The sequence below is a fragment of the Palaemon carinicauda genome, chromosome 23 (assembly GCF_036898095.1).
Source record: "Palaemon carinicauda isolate YSFRI2023 chromosome 23, ASM3689809v2, whole genome shotgun sequence".
Taxonomy (NCBI): domain Eukaryota; kingdom Metazoa; phylum Arthropoda; class Malacostraca; order Decapoda; family Palaemonidae; genus Palaemon; species Palaemon carinicauda.
The window spans coordinates 64,310,554-64,328,740 of record NC_090747.1 but is presented as its reverse complement, the minus strand read 5'-3'; the positions used below and the strand labels follow the sequence as shown (position 1 = coordinate 64,328,740).

At 40.4% G+C, this 18,187-nt stretch overlaps 1 protein-coding gene across 1 annotated transcript in view; it reads right to left on the bottom strand.

Moving 5' to 3' along the window:
• The window catches only part of LOC137617139 (abnormal spindle-like microcephaly-associated protein homolog), a 136,681-nt gene that overhangs the window by 104,545 nt on the left and 13,949 nt on the right, over positions 1 to 18,187 (bottom strand). Inside the window, exons 2-7 of the mRNA XM_068346994.1 lie at positions 12,627 to 12,748; positions 11,419 to 11,589; positions 10,240 to 10,452; positions 9,631 to 9,879; positions 3,328 to 6,316; positions 2,123 to 2,519 (exon numbers count right to left, since the gene is read on the bottom strand). Of these exons, the coding sequence (XP_068203095.1) occupies positions 2,123 to 2,519; positions 3,328 to 6,316; positions 9,631 to 9,879; positions 10,240 to 10,452; positions 11,419 to 11,589; positions 12,627 to 12,725 (4,118 nt within the window). The 5' untranslated portion in view covers positions 12,726 to 12,748. The remainder of the gene's footprint in view (positions 1 to 2,122; positions 2,520 to 3,327; positions 6,317 to 9,630; positions 9,880 to 10,239; positions 10,453 to 11,418; positions 11,590 to 12,626; positions 12,749 to 18,187) is intronic.

The following is an 18,187-nucleotide window of genomic DNA, read 5'->3' as shown; positions in this document are numbered from 1 at the left end:
ATTTCATCATTTCTCAATCCTTCAGGCATTGATATTCTCATAATCCACCATCTCTATTCTCTCGAGCATTCCTTCCTCTTTTTGCTTTGGAGCCAAAGTTTATAACCCATATATTAACACTGTTCTTATTACTGCGTTATAGATCTAGACTTTAAGCTTCATTGCGATTTTCCTATCACACAACACTGCCACTACCTCCCTCCACTTAACCCCAGGATGTTTTTTTTTTATTATCAACTTCAGCCTCCCATCCTCCATCCTGATTTATAGCAGATCCCAAGTATTGTTCCACTTCTTTTATAACCGAGCTTATACTTTCTTGTATGGCTATCCTGTCCCTACCTTCCTTATTGCTCACCATAGCGTCAGTCTTGCCCACATTTACTCTCAAGCCACCCCTTTCCAAAGTCTCTTGCCCTTCAACAACCCTTCTCTGTAATTCTTCCTCATTTTCAGCGGTAATCAGCAAATCATCTGCACATAACTTCCACAATTTATTTTTTATCTCTTCAATTAACACATCCATGACCAGCACAAGTCATCACTAGTACAGTATTGCTATAAGAGTTTGATCAACTTAATCCACATTTATGAGATGTTGGGATTAACACAAAGGATTAGTTCTAAAAATTCAAGAGATAGGAAAATAAGACGTGAGAGCAACTAAGATAGAAACGATGAGGCCATGGATAAAGGAAGAAACTGAAAACATATATTCTAGTGACTGTAAAGGAATTGGAAGAGGAATCTGGTGTTCCCATAAAAGAATAGAACAAGCAAAAGCAGAATCATATATATAATCACTTGAATAGAATAGAAAAAAAATACTACTCCAGCTTCCCTTGCATAAACCCCCTAGTTAGAAAGACCCCCATCCCCAACAGATCCATCCAGTGCACCCCAAGTGGCACACCAATACATTACTCTACAACTTCTTGAATGCAACTTTGCTCAAAATGTAGCCATTCATTTCAGATTAAATCCTTTGGGTTGCAGTAGCCTACTATTGTGAACGTCCCTGCCTAGCAATCTCTTGGACAGAAGTTTGGAACCCGCTTAAGCTCGATAGTTTCAAATAGTGTCTACAACCTCACCATCCTTGTGAACTAGGGATGCAGGGTTTGGGGGAGCCTATGCTAAGTCATTACGAGCTATTGTCTGGCCCTTCTTGCTCCTAGCTTAATGAAGGGGGCGGATGCTTGGGTGCTGATTATATCTATATACGGTCAGTCACTAGGACATTGTCGTCGCTTGCTTCTGCTTAACCCTTTTACCCCTGGGCTATTTGGAAATTTCCAACCCTTAACCCCCAAGGGGTTATTTTTATCCCATCACATTTTGCAGTATACTTTTTTTAAATTGCTCTAACAGGCTTAATTTTTGTCATAGAGAGGTCAGGTTGGTCTCATTCTCTTGGAAAATGCCTGAATTTTTTCAAAAAATTATCAAAAATATAAAAAAAAAATTTTATAGCATTTTTTTGCAAGGACGTACCGGTACGTCCATGGGGGTAAAGGGATGGCTTTTGTGAAACGTACCAGTACGTCCTTTTGGGGGTAAAAGGGTTAAGATCCTTTAGAGTGTATGAGTGTGAATCAGTGAAGAAAAAATTGCTATGACAACAGCAAATGTTGAGTGAATAGAATGTTTGGCATATTAACGAGGGAATGAAAGAAGAATCAATGGCAGAATGAGGGCCATCAAGGGTGCTTCCACTTTGTACCCACTGCCAGACTAGAGTGGATCTGAAAGACCAGCGAATTACATTTGTTATCAATGAAAGCTTAACAATTAAGTAGCAAGAGATCAAGGGACCAAAGGACATCGATAAAAAGAAAAAGGCCAAAAGAAATGAAAAATGGGACAAAGGGATTCTGCAATGAACCGTAAGAAGCGACCTCCTACCACAAAGAGTTAATAAAAAAGAAAACAACTTGCAGTTCAGAAATCTTTGGTATATACTAATTAGTTTGTATCTGTATCCTTGAGAAAACTGGACTAGCATTATTAGGAGAGAGATTATAAAGCAGAAAGTGACTTCCAAAACCTAGCAACAGAGGGGAAAACTTACCTATAAAAACCAAGAAGTGAATTCCAAAACTTGGCCAGAGAAAAAACTTACTTGGCAGCAAAGGGATTTGGATGATGAACAATGGAAGTCTTGCTAGATTTGATTAACGTCAGCTGGGAAGGCACGGCTCTAATTCCCAGCGACCTCTTGAAAGTGGACCTTTTACGATCTTCGATGCTCGTGTTGGACATTTTCGACGTGTTAGTACTGCAGTTGGCCGAACTTGTCTCTAGACTTGAATCAGAAGAATCTTTGGCCAGATGAGGCAAAGACACTGTAATGTCTGTGACGGAAGAAGCATTTCTTGAACTTCCCTTCACGTTTGACCGATTCCTGGTCGTTAGGTTGCTCGTTGATACCGAGGCTTTCACCAAGGTCTTTCCTTTAGTGGAACCCATACCCCGAGATCTTTGTCCTAACCCAGGATTTGAAGATGATTTCTGGAGGCCTGATGAGAAAAAATATGAATTAATTTCAAGAAACTGATATCTGAGATACAGATGGTTAATTAATTTTTTACAATATTATTCTATCAATATTAACCAGAACATTATTACTATTCTTACAAGCCAAGATCCAGCCCTTGATGGAAAAGCAGAATGCTATAAACCCCATGACCCCATCAGGGAAAGACGCCCAGAACAAAAAAGGAAAAAAATAATGTTAAATATCGTTTAAAAATTAAAAGCTAAAAAAAATGTAAAAATTCCCTCAGGACTGATAGGTCCCTAAAAAAAGTTGAAAGACTTTCGCAACAAATCAATCTTTTGAGTTACTGAAAACTAGACAGACCAGTTATGTTTATCAAAGGTCAATAAGCAATACTGAGTGACTCCTGTAATTTCAAATGAGCAAGCACTTTACGAAAGAAATATCAATGAAGATATTTGGGTTTGGTGGATCCTATGTCTGACCTACTAAAAACCATAATTCACATCAGACACAAATTTTAGAAAACATTTTTGAGATTCAGCGATCACATGACTGCAGGATTGAATAGGCCAAACCAAATATGCTCATATAACAAAAAATGTAATGGGAATATCGTATAACAAAATGGCAATTTTGGAAGAAATTTGTAATTTCCCTAACTATACAAACCTAAGTTCTCTTACTTAGGAGATTGATCAACGCAAACACCAGCTCGCGCTGCTCAATCTCCCAAGTAAAAGAACGAGGGCTTGTATTCAAGCCGCAGTAAACCCCATGCACTATCTACGTGGTCGCTTGCAACAATAAACAATGTCATGTCTTACCTGACGAAGAGGCTTTAGGTTGCTCCCTCCTGTCTCTCTGAACACCCACACTCTTTGGTGGCTTCATGGTACCAGCGCTATTACCCTTACAAGGAGACTTCGAGGTACTAATCTTGCTGGAAACAACAGTTGTCTTGTTGGTCATAGCAGCAGATCTATTACTTCTGGTCCTCAAAGAGGGAAGATTTACACAGACTCCAGGTGTTGCCTCAATATTTCTTCTGGGCCACGATTTATTACTAACCTCCGACGGTTTCTTTGGCGGAGACGGCGGTAATTCAATGAAAATCAAACCTTGCTTCTTCCTGCCCTCCCCATCCTGAGCAGCACCTCCATGCACGATTCCTTCAGAGGATACTCGACACGAGCTGGTTTTGGATGATACAGTACTAGAATTGCCAGAGTTCCTTCCGCTGTCAACTTTAAGGTCACCTGTTTGACACGACTCGGTTTCAACATATGATTCTGTGACACAACTCATAGTTTCCTTAATCTGCACTTTCTCAAAAGTAGCATCATTAATTTCTTCACTAATGGAATGATGATTTTTAGAGTTGTTATGATTTTCATTATCTTCGCGTGGTGGACTAATCAACTCACTTCCTTCAATAACATTTGAATCAAGCATTATGCTAACGCGTTTATTCTTACTCGTGCGACAAGTCTGCTTCTCGGTGGATGTACGTAACTCGCCTTTATTTGCAGCGACTTCACTTACAGAGTAAGGTGCCTTCTTGTTTAAATGTGGAGGGATGTCCTGTTTTTTATTTCTAATCAATGCCTTTGTCTTATTTAGAGATATATCTTGGGTTTTATTCAGTGGTATGGCAAAGGTGCCTTCTTCCACCTCTACAATGGTACTGAGTTCCTGGATATGATAAACATCAGCGTCCCCCTGCAATGATTTACAACTGTCCGCTGGACCATCTGTAAACAGCTGTCGCCCTTTCTCGGTGAGTCTTCGCTGATTTGCGAGCTCATCCGGTGGGAGTGATTTCACTCCAGTCGAGCATCTGCGTGGATCGTCTCCTGGAGCAAAACTGAATTCAGCGAGAGACGCCATGACAAAGGACTCTTTTTCAGCAAGAGGAGGCATGACGAAGGACTCTTTTTCATTCTCATAAGTAACCCCTTGTAAGAGTTCCTTATCAATATAACTACCCTTAAAGAGCAGCAACTCATCCAAAGCATCGCTTTTATAAGACGACGGTACGATTATTGGCTCGCTCCTGCGCTTGCTCGGGGTCTTCTTGGTAGACGTTTCGGCAACACCAGTCAAACTGCTCCTCCTCGGCAAGCAAGAATCCGTTATTTGCGGAAGAAATGACGGAGAGAACGTCGGCACGTCTTTCACGATGGTCTCGTAGCTGTTGTGTTGCTCGCCTGTCAAGCTAAATTCGGAGCTAAGTCTTGGTCTCGTGGCATGAGATGAACCATCGGCTCTGTTCATCTTTCCCATATCCTGAGGGAGGGAGCTATTGATTTCAGTGGAAGAGCTTAAGGCAGCCTGACCCCTGCTAACATTAATGACTGGGGCATCTATTATATGATGCAACGATGAAGGTGAAAATGTGGGCAAGTCTTTCACAACAGTTTCATAACTGTGATTTTCATCCAAAGTTACAATATCTTCTGGATTCAAGGTGGGACCATCTTTAACCACAGTTTCCGAGCTCATCCTTCGTTCCATCGATCTTGTCATCGCATCTGGTTTGGATTCTTCGCCTTTTTCTAGGTCTAAAGAGGAGCATCTATCAGTTAGAGTTCCGGTAGATGCTTTTATGTCCTCGTCTGCACCGGTGTCTGAGGAATACTTTCGGTGCGTCTCGCTACATGCTTTCTCTAGGCTATCGCTGCTCATTGTATTATCGTTAAATTCCTGCTGTCTGCGTAACTCCTGCTGAAGCAACTCTGAAACGTCGGGGATGCTCACGTGCTTCGCATTAGAAACAGATTCTTTAATCTTTGGTGTTGGAAACTCCAGTGTATCTTCAAAATTCTCCTCCTTAGAATCTGGCGGAGTGCTAGGAGCAGTTTCGTATTCTGAAGACGGAGAACTCAATGGCGAAGCTGCCGCCAACTTTGAAATTTCTTTCTCCATATTTCTTAAACTTCTATTAGGCTTCACTGAAAATTCCGGGGTAGCGGGGAATATCTCGGAGGTGTTGAGCATCTCAACGAACTTCATGCACGATCTTTTCATTGACGACATGTTTGTATCACTCATGTAATGCTGAGGTACCACAGGGGTCACAGTCAAATCTGGCGGCAGGTTTCTAAGGGGAGGCGTGTTATTCTCCATCGTTGGCGTAGAAGTGTCAGAAAACACAGAATCTTCCAGATGATCACGAAGACCTCCTCTAGGAAATATGCTCAAGCGTCGTGACCCGTTATCTGCAACAAAGGTTTTGCGCCTTTCTTCTTCACACTCGAAAACCTCTTCCTCGACAATATCTACCATGTGACTGGTGGGTGAAGCAACATATGTCTGTCGACGGAGCGCCCTCCGTTCGTGAGAGTCAGAAAAGTTATCCCTCTCTACAGGTTGTTCCTTAAACTTGACGTACGTTTGCCTTCTCAGAGGAGATGCTTCTACATCGCAGGGAGGCAACTGTCGCTTGACTAACCTCTGGAAAGTTTCCTCGGTGGATCGAGAATCCTCTTCTCTGAGGCAATGAACTGACAGCCTTTCCTCTTCAAAGCTGTCATGTACGTGACGCATTCTTACTTCAGTTTCGTAAGTCTCCTCCACAATGTCTTCTGTAATTGTCTCGGTTACTTCCTCCATTTCGTACACTTCCTCTGTCATTGTTTTTATTTCCTCCACCTCGTATACCTCCTGAATCGTCTTTGATCCTGCAGGTAGGTGGTACATAGACCTTTCAGTCTCTTCATTCACATCGGCATCCACTTGGCGAACAATCTCGACGCGTTCATGACTTGATGAGGAGTTTACCCAACTTTCCGTCTTTCTTGGCATCTCTCTGACCTGTGTAATCAAAAATATATTCTGTAATACACAGAAAAATAAAACCTTTCACTAACTACTCTAGAATATAAGGTTTCATAATACTAAATTTACAATTTATATTTTGATGTAAATAAGAATGTACATAAAACGAGGAATAAATTTGTTAAATTGAATGAACCTTAGCCCCTTCGCTACGATGATGTCGCTTGACATCAAAACACGCCCAGTACTACACACGATGACATCCCAGATACGTTATTTACAAATATTGTACAAGTTAAAATCACTCGTATATCGTTCAAAAGACAAAAGAGTAAAGCACACTTAGAAAATTTTGCTAAAAAAGCTCCACCCCTCCCTGATATCAGGCCCCCTACTTCTTCAGCCAACCAACTGAAGAACTTGCAATTCTAGTCCTTATTAATGATTATGTAAAGGCTATTTTAGTGTATTTGTATGTTGGCATACATGTTCAAATCACACAAAGCTTTTTTTAAAATGCAAAGCAGTGCGTATTTCTTCAACCATTCCAGGTTCTACTCCTCTGACTCCCATCCAAAAATCCACCAAAACACCAGTCATGTAAGTTGTTGAAAGCTCTGATAGCTGTAAACACGATGATACAAGACGTGATTTATTTTTCCTTAATTTGTTTCTTATTTTTTCAACTATCATTTCTACAGAATAATGTTTTTCATACTAGTATTGTACACTGTTTTCAAGAGTAAAAGTTATCCTACCGTCATTATTTCCATTTATTGACATTCTAAAGTATTTGTCATGCTCTTGAATGCGCATTCTCTATTTCCAAGCCCGTGAAATACCCAAAACAGGAATGATCCAGTTCATAGTGAAAGTCACATACAAGGTGAAACAACGGAAGAGCAAATAAAACCTTTTGTCTAATGAATTAAACTCATCTCTCTCTCTCTTTCTCTCGGGGGCAGAAATAAGTTTCTTTTGTAATAAAAAGATAAGTTTTTATTTATCGTATATCTTATAAATTATACATTATAAAATACTTCTTGTGTCTAAGGAAATAAATGGATATTTTCCTTACATTTCTGTATAGCGTAAAGTCCATTACTACTGATGAGTAGTTTTATATCTTTCGGCGGATATTTATCATGGAATTATTACGGAATAACATAGTCACCTAAATGAATATACTGTAGTGCTTTTTACATATAAAATAACAATGCTTTACCATTATTTTTAGAGAAAATTATATAAAACAAATTTCTGAAAAATTATTCTATAATCGCTTCACAATGAATAGAAAGACCATTTTGTAAATACAATAGAAAATTAAAAAAAAAACTTATGACAAATTTATTCTGTAATCAGCAGTAAAACAAACAAATATAGCTATGTAGGTTATTAGAGCAAGTGAGCATGTATATCAGATGGTGATAAACCTCGTACAGAGCTTCTGAGGGCGGATCCACTGCCTCGTAGGGAATGGGTTAAGACATACAAAGACATGCAAATAATCCATAGGTAATCTAGTCTTACAATACAAAGTTTCCAGTACAGTGCCGCAAGACCATTTTATAAACAGAGACAAAATGACGAAATCCAAACATTTTCTCAGGCAAGGGAAAACAACATGAAAAAGAGATTACTTTTCTATCATTTGGTTATTCACTCATATCACTAGATCAAATTTTGACTCTTCAGGTCTATCCAAACATAATTTATTTTTGATAAAGGAGTGAAAACTGGGCATAGTAGAGAAGCTGGACAGATAAATGGGGATAAGAAATGGGGGAATACAATATAAGTAAAATAGGGCATACATTTTGCAGTACAGTATGTACAGCACTGTCTGAGCAATAAAGAAAGTGGAATGTTCCTTTAATCGTATATCTTCAAGGCAAAGGAAGAAAACAGTATTAAATAAACCAAACTGATATGTATGAAAAAAATTAATATTTACTTCTGTGATTACAAATGACTAACACTACTCATAATGGTATGACAGTAACAGATATTGTATTCTTCAAGTTAAATTAGTTTAACCAGGCCACTGAATCAAATTTCTGGACTGGAGGGAAGGAATTCCTTTTTACTCCACCAATGAAGTTGGAAGGAGGTTATGTTTTCACCCCTTGTTTGAGTGTGTTTGTTTATGAACAGCTTCCTGGCCACAATCTTAATCGTAGAGTAATGAAACTTGCAAGGATTAACTGTTATGTGAAAAACTGGAAATTATTAAATTTTGGAAGGTCAAAGTCAAAAGTCAAGGTCACGGTCAAGCAAAATGTCCAATTCACGTAATCAGCCATAAGTTTGGATATAGTTATCACAGACACTTCAAACTTGGTTCTTATTTAAATGTATGAAAATTCACGCCAATTAATACATGTTGTCACAGACAAATATATTATTTTAAACAAAGGCTAAGCAGTAAAGTAAATGCGCAAAAAGTAGTGCGGACATTGCCGACGTATAACTTCGTCTCCCTGATCCATGGGTTTTTGGGAAGCAGTTCGAGCCACTTTCATTTTTCCTTGGGTTTTTGATGACCCGAGCACATGTGTACTGTACTGAATCCATTTCCATGTCAACATGTACACCGGGGAGAGGGGACGCAGAGTGAGAACCAGTTTGGTGCGGTTACGTCACCTGCCACCCATAGGCGAGACAAGCCCTTCACCCCCAGCAATGTAGGGGAAATAAGAATGCACCAACTGTGCGAGTAAAGGCAATTAAGTTTGAGTCCTACTGGTATGCGGGCCACCTTCACTAGGCCCACCGGCCAGGGTAAGCCTACCACAGCCATGGCAGACATCCATACGCCATACGACGCCCAATAGTTTTTCTTAGTCTAAATGTGTCCTCGTCTGCTCTCCCCGGGTATTGTACCAGTTAAAAATAAATTCCATTTTATTTGAACGATGAAATCATTTGAGAGCCAGCGAGGAACTTATTAATCTTCTGTTATGCACCCTCAAGATTTAAAGTTCTAATTTACTCGCTTTGAAGAAGATTTCTGCTCATTTTTATTGTGAAAATTAACTTAGACAATAAATCCTGCTTACGAGTTAAACCTCGTCTAATTCACCGCCTCCTATGCTGTATGATTTAGTTATTACCCCACGCCCTTATGACAATGGTAAGTCAAAGGTCAAAGTCAAGGTCATGAAATAGGCTGCTTCGGCGGAGGTCTGCGCTCTACTGAGTGCCCCTATAGTTTCTTATATGAGAAGAAAACTAGAGTATGAAGAAATACACAAAAAAACGAGACAAAATGTAAAAGGAGCGGGTGAAAATAACCCAGCTGTAAGCAGTCAAGAAGACCTTATGTAAAAAATCAAACTACGATATACCTTAGTAGTAGAAGTTTTCTTGGAGTCAATCAATTTGGGCTTGGTTCCTGGGGCCTGTGTCTTTGGTTTTGCTTCACTGGGGGGCTTATTTTCTTCGTCGATCTTTCTTTTCTTCAGGACTGACTTTGGTCTGTTTGTCACCGAAGGGTTCGGTGCTTCCTTCCGGTTAACACCAGGTTTGCTGGAACCCACATGTGCTGGCCCCACATTGCGAGGTCTTAGGGGAGCTCTGCCACGGCCTTTATTTTTCTGTAACGAAACAATTGCATATAAAGTGAGAATTTTCAACTAGTGAAACAATGTTTTAACTGTTATTACCAATAAAAGCATTAAGTTGATAAATATCTTAATTATTCCAAGAGCAAAATTGCACATTGTACTTACAATAATTAACACCTGTCTGAATATTCTAATATTCAAGTACTGTGATGTATATTTATACTTTTAAATTTATATTTCAATATCTGAAAATCTCCTACTGGGCCCTGTCTATTGCATCATCCCGACTCAATTCCTATACTACAACAATTTAATTTACAACAAATGTGCCTCCAATGTCAAGAGCCCTTTTGAAGTAAACAAAAATGATAAAATCTAAACAAAACCCACCTTCTTGGCATCGGGATCAACGCATGTGCCAAGCACGACAGTCTGAGAGCGCACGCCAAGGCTTGTGTGCCAGTGAATCAGCTCCCGCACATTACCTTCCTGTCTTGGAGTCCAGGATAGAATCAGCTCCATACTTTCTGCAGGCTCTAAATATCTCCTCATTTCAGAGCAAGCGAGTCCACTTTCTTCGTGAGGAAACTTGCTGCAGTAAAACTGAAAATGCATTGCTCTTAGTTAAAAAAATAATGAACACGGCATCAAGGTTTAATCTTCTATTCCTATATCTTTCAATTCTTATTTCAAACATGTATCCTACTACAAGGTGGTGGCCAGTTGGGCCTCAATATATCTGGGGAAGTTCTATCTCCTGGTAATTAACAAATCATAACATTCCCCATAAATAGAGATCCAGTAAGTTAAAGAATTACTGTTATTTAAGATGCATGAAACTGCTACAAAAATGCAGTTATTGAAATTATTATCTTAGTTCCTTTTTATTTGAAGGAACTATGGGTTTGAACTAGCGGTTGCTTGTTTAGTTTATTGTTGGGGTTTGTTTTTGTCATTTTCATTGTTAAAATTAATTTTGTTCTTGGTATCTTTAGTTTAGATTATAGACTTGTTTATTTGCTTTAACATTTGTTTGTCTAAGCCAAGGTCATGTTTAAACACAAACACCTTAGTAATAATTAAATGTATCTTATAAAGCAATATCCCTTCCTGACTTGTTGCTTTCAGCAAAATAATAGTAAATGTGATTCCTATTAGGATTCTTGTGTTGATACCCCCTTTTTACCACTTTCTTTACAAACATTCATATGAGTGTTCTATTTGCCTAACTGGTCCAAGTTGACGTCTGGAAACCGTCGCAGTAGTGAGTCAGTCAACAATTGGTGACCGGAGAAGAAATACAAAGTGAGAATGAAGAAAGGAACTTGAATTCTCGAACCTTAAATTGAAAAGGTGCCTAGCAAAAGGTTTTATGCAGGCAAGAAAGTTGTCTTGCCTTAATAACTGTACACTATTGAAATGAATTGCATCATTTAATAATCGCGATAAAGTGAATTTTAAGTCATAATTAGAATAAAAATAAATTAAACCCATATTCAAATATGCAACACAATATTGATGCTTAGTACAAATTCATATTAACAAAACAGAACTTAAAGACAGACTTACTTCCTGACCCTCATCTTTAGGGTTGAGTACACGTAGTTTACGATGCTGGGTGCTGCCCAGCTTCACGGAATCAAACGAAATCTTGGGGGAATGCGTGAACTGAGTTAAGCGCAGGACGGGGATCTCCTCTTCCGCCTTCTTCTTCTTTATTTGCTTGTGAACTGGGCTTATCTGAAATGCAAAAATTAACGTCAACAGCAAAAAAAAATTTGGGATTAAAAATCAAAACCTAGTTTTGTTGATACAGTATCAGGTTCCGAAAATCTTATAACCAATCCATAAAACAGTAATTCTTGTCTTGTTATTACTTCAGTCTGATGCTTATAAAATTCTTTAGTATTTATTGCTCCTCTTTTCTAACTTTCCCTTCTCTTTTGTCCTTCTACATAAATTGGCTGGTCATGGAGGACAGGATGCCAATTCCAAACTGCATAGATACCCGATAAAATGAGATATACTAGAGGTAAGTTCTCACTACATTTGACGGTTACTTTCACACAAAAACAAAATAAAAAAAAATCTGAGCACATCAAAACTAAATCCAATACGTGAAAGGAAAATTCTTGCAAATATAAATAAACTATTAACTACACCCTACTGATATAGACTACCATAATATGCAGTGTTGGAAAAAATTACGTTGAAACTTATCAGGAAACACATTAACAATGCTGAAACTTGTCAGGAATACATTAACAAAGCTGAAACTTGTTAGAAAACACATCAACAATGCTGAAACTTGTCAAATAACACATTAACAATGACGAACCTTGTCAGGAAAAACATTAAAAAAGCTGAAACTTGACAGGAAAAACATTAACAAAGCTGAAACTTGTTAGAAATTACATTAGCAATGCTGAAACTTGTCAGGAACCCATTATCAAAGCTGAAACTTGTTAGAAATCACATTAGCAATGCTGAAACTTGTCAGGAAAAACATTACCAAAGCTGAAACTTGACAGGAAAAACATTAACAAAGCTGAAACTTGACAGGAAAAACATTAATAAAGCTGAAACTTGTCAGGAAAAACATTAACAAAGCTGAAACTTTGACAGTTAAATTTCTTACTGTTCAGAAATTACATGGGTTGAATATAAACATCAGCACTACTGTAGTAGTCTACCATATAAACAGTTGAAAATACAGTGCAATATAAAAAGATACAGCTGTAAGCGCATCAAGAAACACTCATTCTTCAAAATCCTACCTCAAAGTATGCTACTGCGCCATCACCGAAGGCCCGACGAGGCAGGGGATCGACCTTTTCAGGCGAGGGATCCATTACGAAGAACCCTCGCCGATTCATGGTGAATGTTTCCTTAAAATTATCTGCAATTTAAAGAAAAACAAATGTAAAATAAGGTCACATCTTTATGAAAAAAATTTTACTTTACAAAAACAGTAATAAAAAATACCTGCTACACAATGAGGAAAGCAATTGCTAACAGAACTCGGAATCTTTCTATATCTATTAATCAATGGGATCTCACTATCTAAGAAATTCTCAAATGTCAAATAAAATAAATTTATTGTACTCTGTTTAAAAGGTTTAAAGGCCGCTCATGAATGGCAGAGGCAAGGGATAGCGACATTGCCCTAGAGACTGACCATATATACATATGATGAATGCCTGAGCTAGGACCAAGGAGGGCCAGAGAATGGCTGCTGATGACTCAGCAGACAGACCTATATATTGTCCTTCACTCTCCCCATCCTTAGCTCACAAGGATGGTGAGGTTGCAGCGACCAGAGGAACTGAAGAGTTTGAGCAGGACTCGAACCCAAGTCTGGCATTCACCAGCCAGGGACGTGAACGCATCGGCTATCACAACCTTTGTGAATAGGAATTAGATAGGATGTGTGAAAGGTAAGTATCAGCTAGGCAGATATTGTCAAATGTCAAAAGGGGAAAAGTGGAACAGAGAAGCACGAGATTCAGTCAGGTGAAATTCCAAGGCCTTCAAGGAATGATAAAACTATATAATGGTGGGCTATTGAAGAGCTACAAGAGAGTTAGAATCTAAAAAAGGGAAAATGGATAATCACATAATACCAAACTCAATGAAAATATAAAAATTTCTGGGTGGGTCAGGTGTAATAAAACACGTTGATATATATAAAGATGACGTCAAATGAAGATGGGTAGATTAATAAAAGCATGTTTTAAGTAGATTGTAAAAGAGGGAAATTGGATTTGGGGATGATGGAGACCTAAAATGGGGGATAACAGCTGTTACACCAGGCTCAAGATTGCTAGCCGACCCTTAGGGTAGTGACTGGCACTTGAGCTCTGTACAGCTTGAGAAGGTAGCATGATCGATACCTTTACCGGCATATGGTAGGGTGCTACAGATTGATCCATGCAGGATCGTTCCCCTTCCAACTGGCGAAACAGCAGTAGCTTTCATAATACTCTAACATCTTGCTAGCTGACACTGATAGCACGCGAGTTCCATATTATGTAGCTTCCTTCAGATCAATCGTAAGTAGGGAGTTCCCTCTCCTGATGGTGGCCTAAGCTGTGCTGGCCGTTTCCATCCTGAACAGTTTTTTTTAACAAACTCCTTCCTAGCAAGAGGTCCATCACTGGTCTCCATCCCCCTGTTAAGTTGTCCCCCAGGAACAATAGACTGCAAAAGAAGAGACCTGTCTCTCGAACAATTTTTGAAACTTCCTCCGCTAATGCCAGAGCCTTTGGTAATATCCGGAGGGCACGACTGAAACCTCATCGGAACTCGAGTGAGTGGGAGTTGATACGATAATCTGTCTGCAGAACCATTACTCCGTTCCATGTTGCTGCCACGTTGCCCAATAACTCAACAGGCATCGCTCCACTTGCTGAAGCATGAGAGGGTGAATGCCCTTCTCATCATCCCCTTGCTCCTTTCCTTTCCGTACCTCCCTTCCTGGCTCACCTTGAGCAAGGTTGAAAAGGGAAAGGATTCTTCACATCCTTCGAAAAGGAAGTGGAATTAGGTCTGGATTCAAGTGCGGTCAATTGTTTCTTCATTGCCGGTCTCGGGGCAGAAGACTAAAAAGCACCAGACTCTGAGGGCTTAGAGGGACCTTTGCTGCTGGATAAGGGCGTCATGACTCGCCTTCCTCCCTTTTTCAACCGTTACTTCGACATTTTGTTACGGGATCAGGTGTCGCATCCAGCTTTCCATCCCACATGGTTGGAGAAGCAACTTCCCACTGCATCCCCCCAATTGAGGACCCAGATCACCCCTAGGTTGACAGACTGGCTTGCTCAGAAGGTGACCGCCATAGCTCCCCAGAATATGAGTGCCATGAACTTCTTCCTCAGATCGTCTAAAGGAAGACAGTAAATAGCAAAGCGGGCTGCCCCCTTCAACCAATGATCTATCCATGACGTAACCTGAAGACTCAACACCTATAAAAACTATATCGCAATAAATTAATAGGACAACAAAGATGATCCCTCAAATTTCAGCCTCTCCACCAATAACCCCTTTATCAGCTACTCTATTGCATCATCAATTGCCAAAGGAGCATGTTCAGGGACGTAGAATCTCTGATGCCTACACAGAGCTAAGGGAAAACCTTGCCATACTGTCTACATTGCAAAGAATTCCTCGGTCCCACAATTTGGAGATCTACCTTGTTTAGGGCTGCCCTCGTTAACCTGGAACAAGACAGTTCAAGGTTCGGCCAAGAACCTTGCAGAGCGCCATAATATAGATCTATCAATGTCAAACCTCTTCCTATGGGCTCGGGTGACGCCTCACTGAGCTCTTGAATTCGTGCTAAGACTTAAGAAAAGTCGACTCCCCTAAGGGTTTTCAGTCACGACAGGAAGAAAGACCTGATATGGAAATGGAAGAGTCTAGGGTCTCCAGAATTTACCCTCCAAGCATAGAACTCTGCTCAGGAAGAAGGAATCTCTACTCCTATCACATAGGCCGTACAGGACCTAACACCAACCCAGGTCAGCAGTCCTCAGACCAAGTGGCAGAATTCACTCTTAGAAGAGGATACCGCTTCAAGGGAAGAGAACTTCTCCTCCGGTTAGCAGAACAGGGACTTCTGAAAGGTGGATGCCTTCTTGAAGGAGTCTGGCCACCACGGGACCAAGATTCCTTAGAGGGAGAATAGTGTTGTCAAGTACACCAGTCTCTCTTTGTCTTCATTGGTGGCAATCACGAGGGCAACGCTACAGTTTCCTGGTTCGTGGGGAGAGCAACCGAGGAGAACTTCTGCTAGAGCAAGTACTTATCGCCCAATCAAGAAGACAGAGATTACGGCAATCACGAGGCTTGGAAGCAAAAGCTTTCCTGTCTCATGGAGTGTGTGTCCGATGGACTCGTACCTTCTTCTCTCATGGAAAGTGAGCGATAGAAATATGAGACTTCTTGTGGAGAGTGAGACCAGGACAATGGTGCTCATGAAGAACCTGACCGAGTGGCTTGGTCGCATGCTGCACTTGTTGGGTTCGCGTGTAGAGATCGCTGTCGTGATGATCGTGCTCGTGGGGAAGTTCACATGATAAATGTGCGCATGTTCATCAAACTCGCAGAGATAGCTTCTTCTCGTTCAATTAAACAAGCCATTCTGAGGGATCAGAAGTCATAGGTATCGTCTGACACTTCCTTCCTCCTACTAGCTTTCGAAATCAGTCGGGCTTTGCGTAAGCATACAAACCCGAGGGTCAGGGCTCAATACAGCATCACTAACCCCATAAAACTATGTAGGGGAATTATCTAGTGTCTAGTGAGACTTCCAACAATCCGTCAACCACTGGTTTGGTCTTCTATTTCTTCGGAGAGGCAGGCAATAATCGTGTACATGGTGATCGTAGCCGCACTTCCATAGCAGGAGACAAAGATTCAGCAAGGGGAAAAAGCAGATGAAAGCGACAAGGGACGATTCACGTCCTCCTCCTTCCCGGAAGTTGAGGGTTTCACCATTGGCGACAGTGCCTTCGCATAGGAAGTGGAAACAAATGGAGTTCTATGGCACCCCATCCGTAGGGGGAACCAGCATCGGACCGTCAATAGAAGACTTTTGGGCTCTAGCGGATGTATGGTAAGTGCCCCCAGAAGTTTCTTTGCCAACCAAGCACCAGCAATAACACAATTAGGTCACAACCTAGAAAGATTCAATTACATATAATGCCAACAGTAATTACAGCAGGGGGAGATGGTTGAGAAAGAGGGAAGGGTGCATTGCCCAACTAGGGAAGAACCATATGACTGGTTTCTTGAAAACACTCCCGGACAAAGGATCAGAAGACACGGCACAGGAAACAGTCAGCTATATCACGAAGAAAAAGCTAGAGCTTCTTCAGCATCAGCTTCAGTGTGCTCTGTGACTCCGAAGAATATCTCTAGGACTTTTCCTTCCTCTTCTTTGCAAATTCTGCCTACTGCACAGGAGGCCACTCCCTATACTCTTCATTGGGATATGGTAACAGTCATGACACTTGCAAAAACCAAAAAGCACATGGGGTTCCACACCAATTTGCTCATATAGCAGAATTCTTTGCCAGAGCAGTGCCACAGGTATAGCTTAGGGGAGGACATAGCAAACAGCCACTAACACGCTTGAAAAAAAGGAAGGTAATCAGCAATCCAACAACAAGTTTAAGGAGCACAGCAGTGTACGTCTGTACTCAGCTGCAGCCTAAGTCAAAATAAGGTTTGCTCTTACAAGCCACCCTTCGATCAACAATGTTTACCTTGTTAGAAGTCTAACGGCACTTTCAACTTCGCTGATATCAGACCCCTATCAAAGGTCGAGGGTTTGCATAAAAGTGTAGAATGTGAGCTATGTGGACCAGAAACAGAAGACCTCTTTGCCCACTTTATTCTTGACTGTCCAGACCTCAGCGACGAGAGAAGGAAAATGAAAGAACTCCAGCAACCATACAGAGGAAATGAAGATAATAGGAAACATTCTTTATAAGGAAGATGGAATAGAAAAAAAAAGAATAGATATATCAGATGTGGAAAAGAGAGAAGAAACGAAAAGAAGTGGAATAAAGAAAACTAAGGAGGTACCGATGGAAAGGCGAATCCCTTCGCACAGCAACTAGCTAACTATTACATGTTGGACCAAACCCCTTTTTACTGATTTTGATTTAGTCGCCATGACAGAAGAAAAATGATATTTTCAATTTAAAATAAATTTTTGAATATACTTACCCGGTGGATATATATGAAGCTTACGTCTCTGACGGTCGACAGATTAAAAAAAACTCGCGAGCGATCGCCACGGTGGTTGCTGGGTGTGACCACTAGCGCCGACTACCGGCCAGGTACCGCATATATTTCCCCAGGAATTCAGTTCTTCTCAGTCCGTAGGGTCTCTATCGGGGAGGAAGGGGGGGCTTAATTATATATAGCCACCGGGTAAGTATATTCAAAAATTTATTTTAAATTGAAAATATCATTTTCAAATATCTAACTTAGCCAGTGGATATATATGTAGCTGATTCACACCCTTGGTGGAGGGTAGAGACCAGTATTAAAACACTAAAGGAATATAAGCTCAAGAGTTTTTGACAATTTTCCAAAAAACAAACTTAAGTATATGTACCTGATAAGGAAGCTGACTCTGATAATTACTCTGCCTCATTAGTCCGCTATCCTTATGAAGCCCAGTGTTCCACTCAGGGTGCTGAAAGACTTCTAGGAGCTGTTATATTTAGGGTGAACACCCCTATAACAGGACCTCATCAATACCCTTGATCTGGGCGCTCTCAAGAAACAAGTTTGACCACCCGCCAAATATGTTATTTTTATTAGT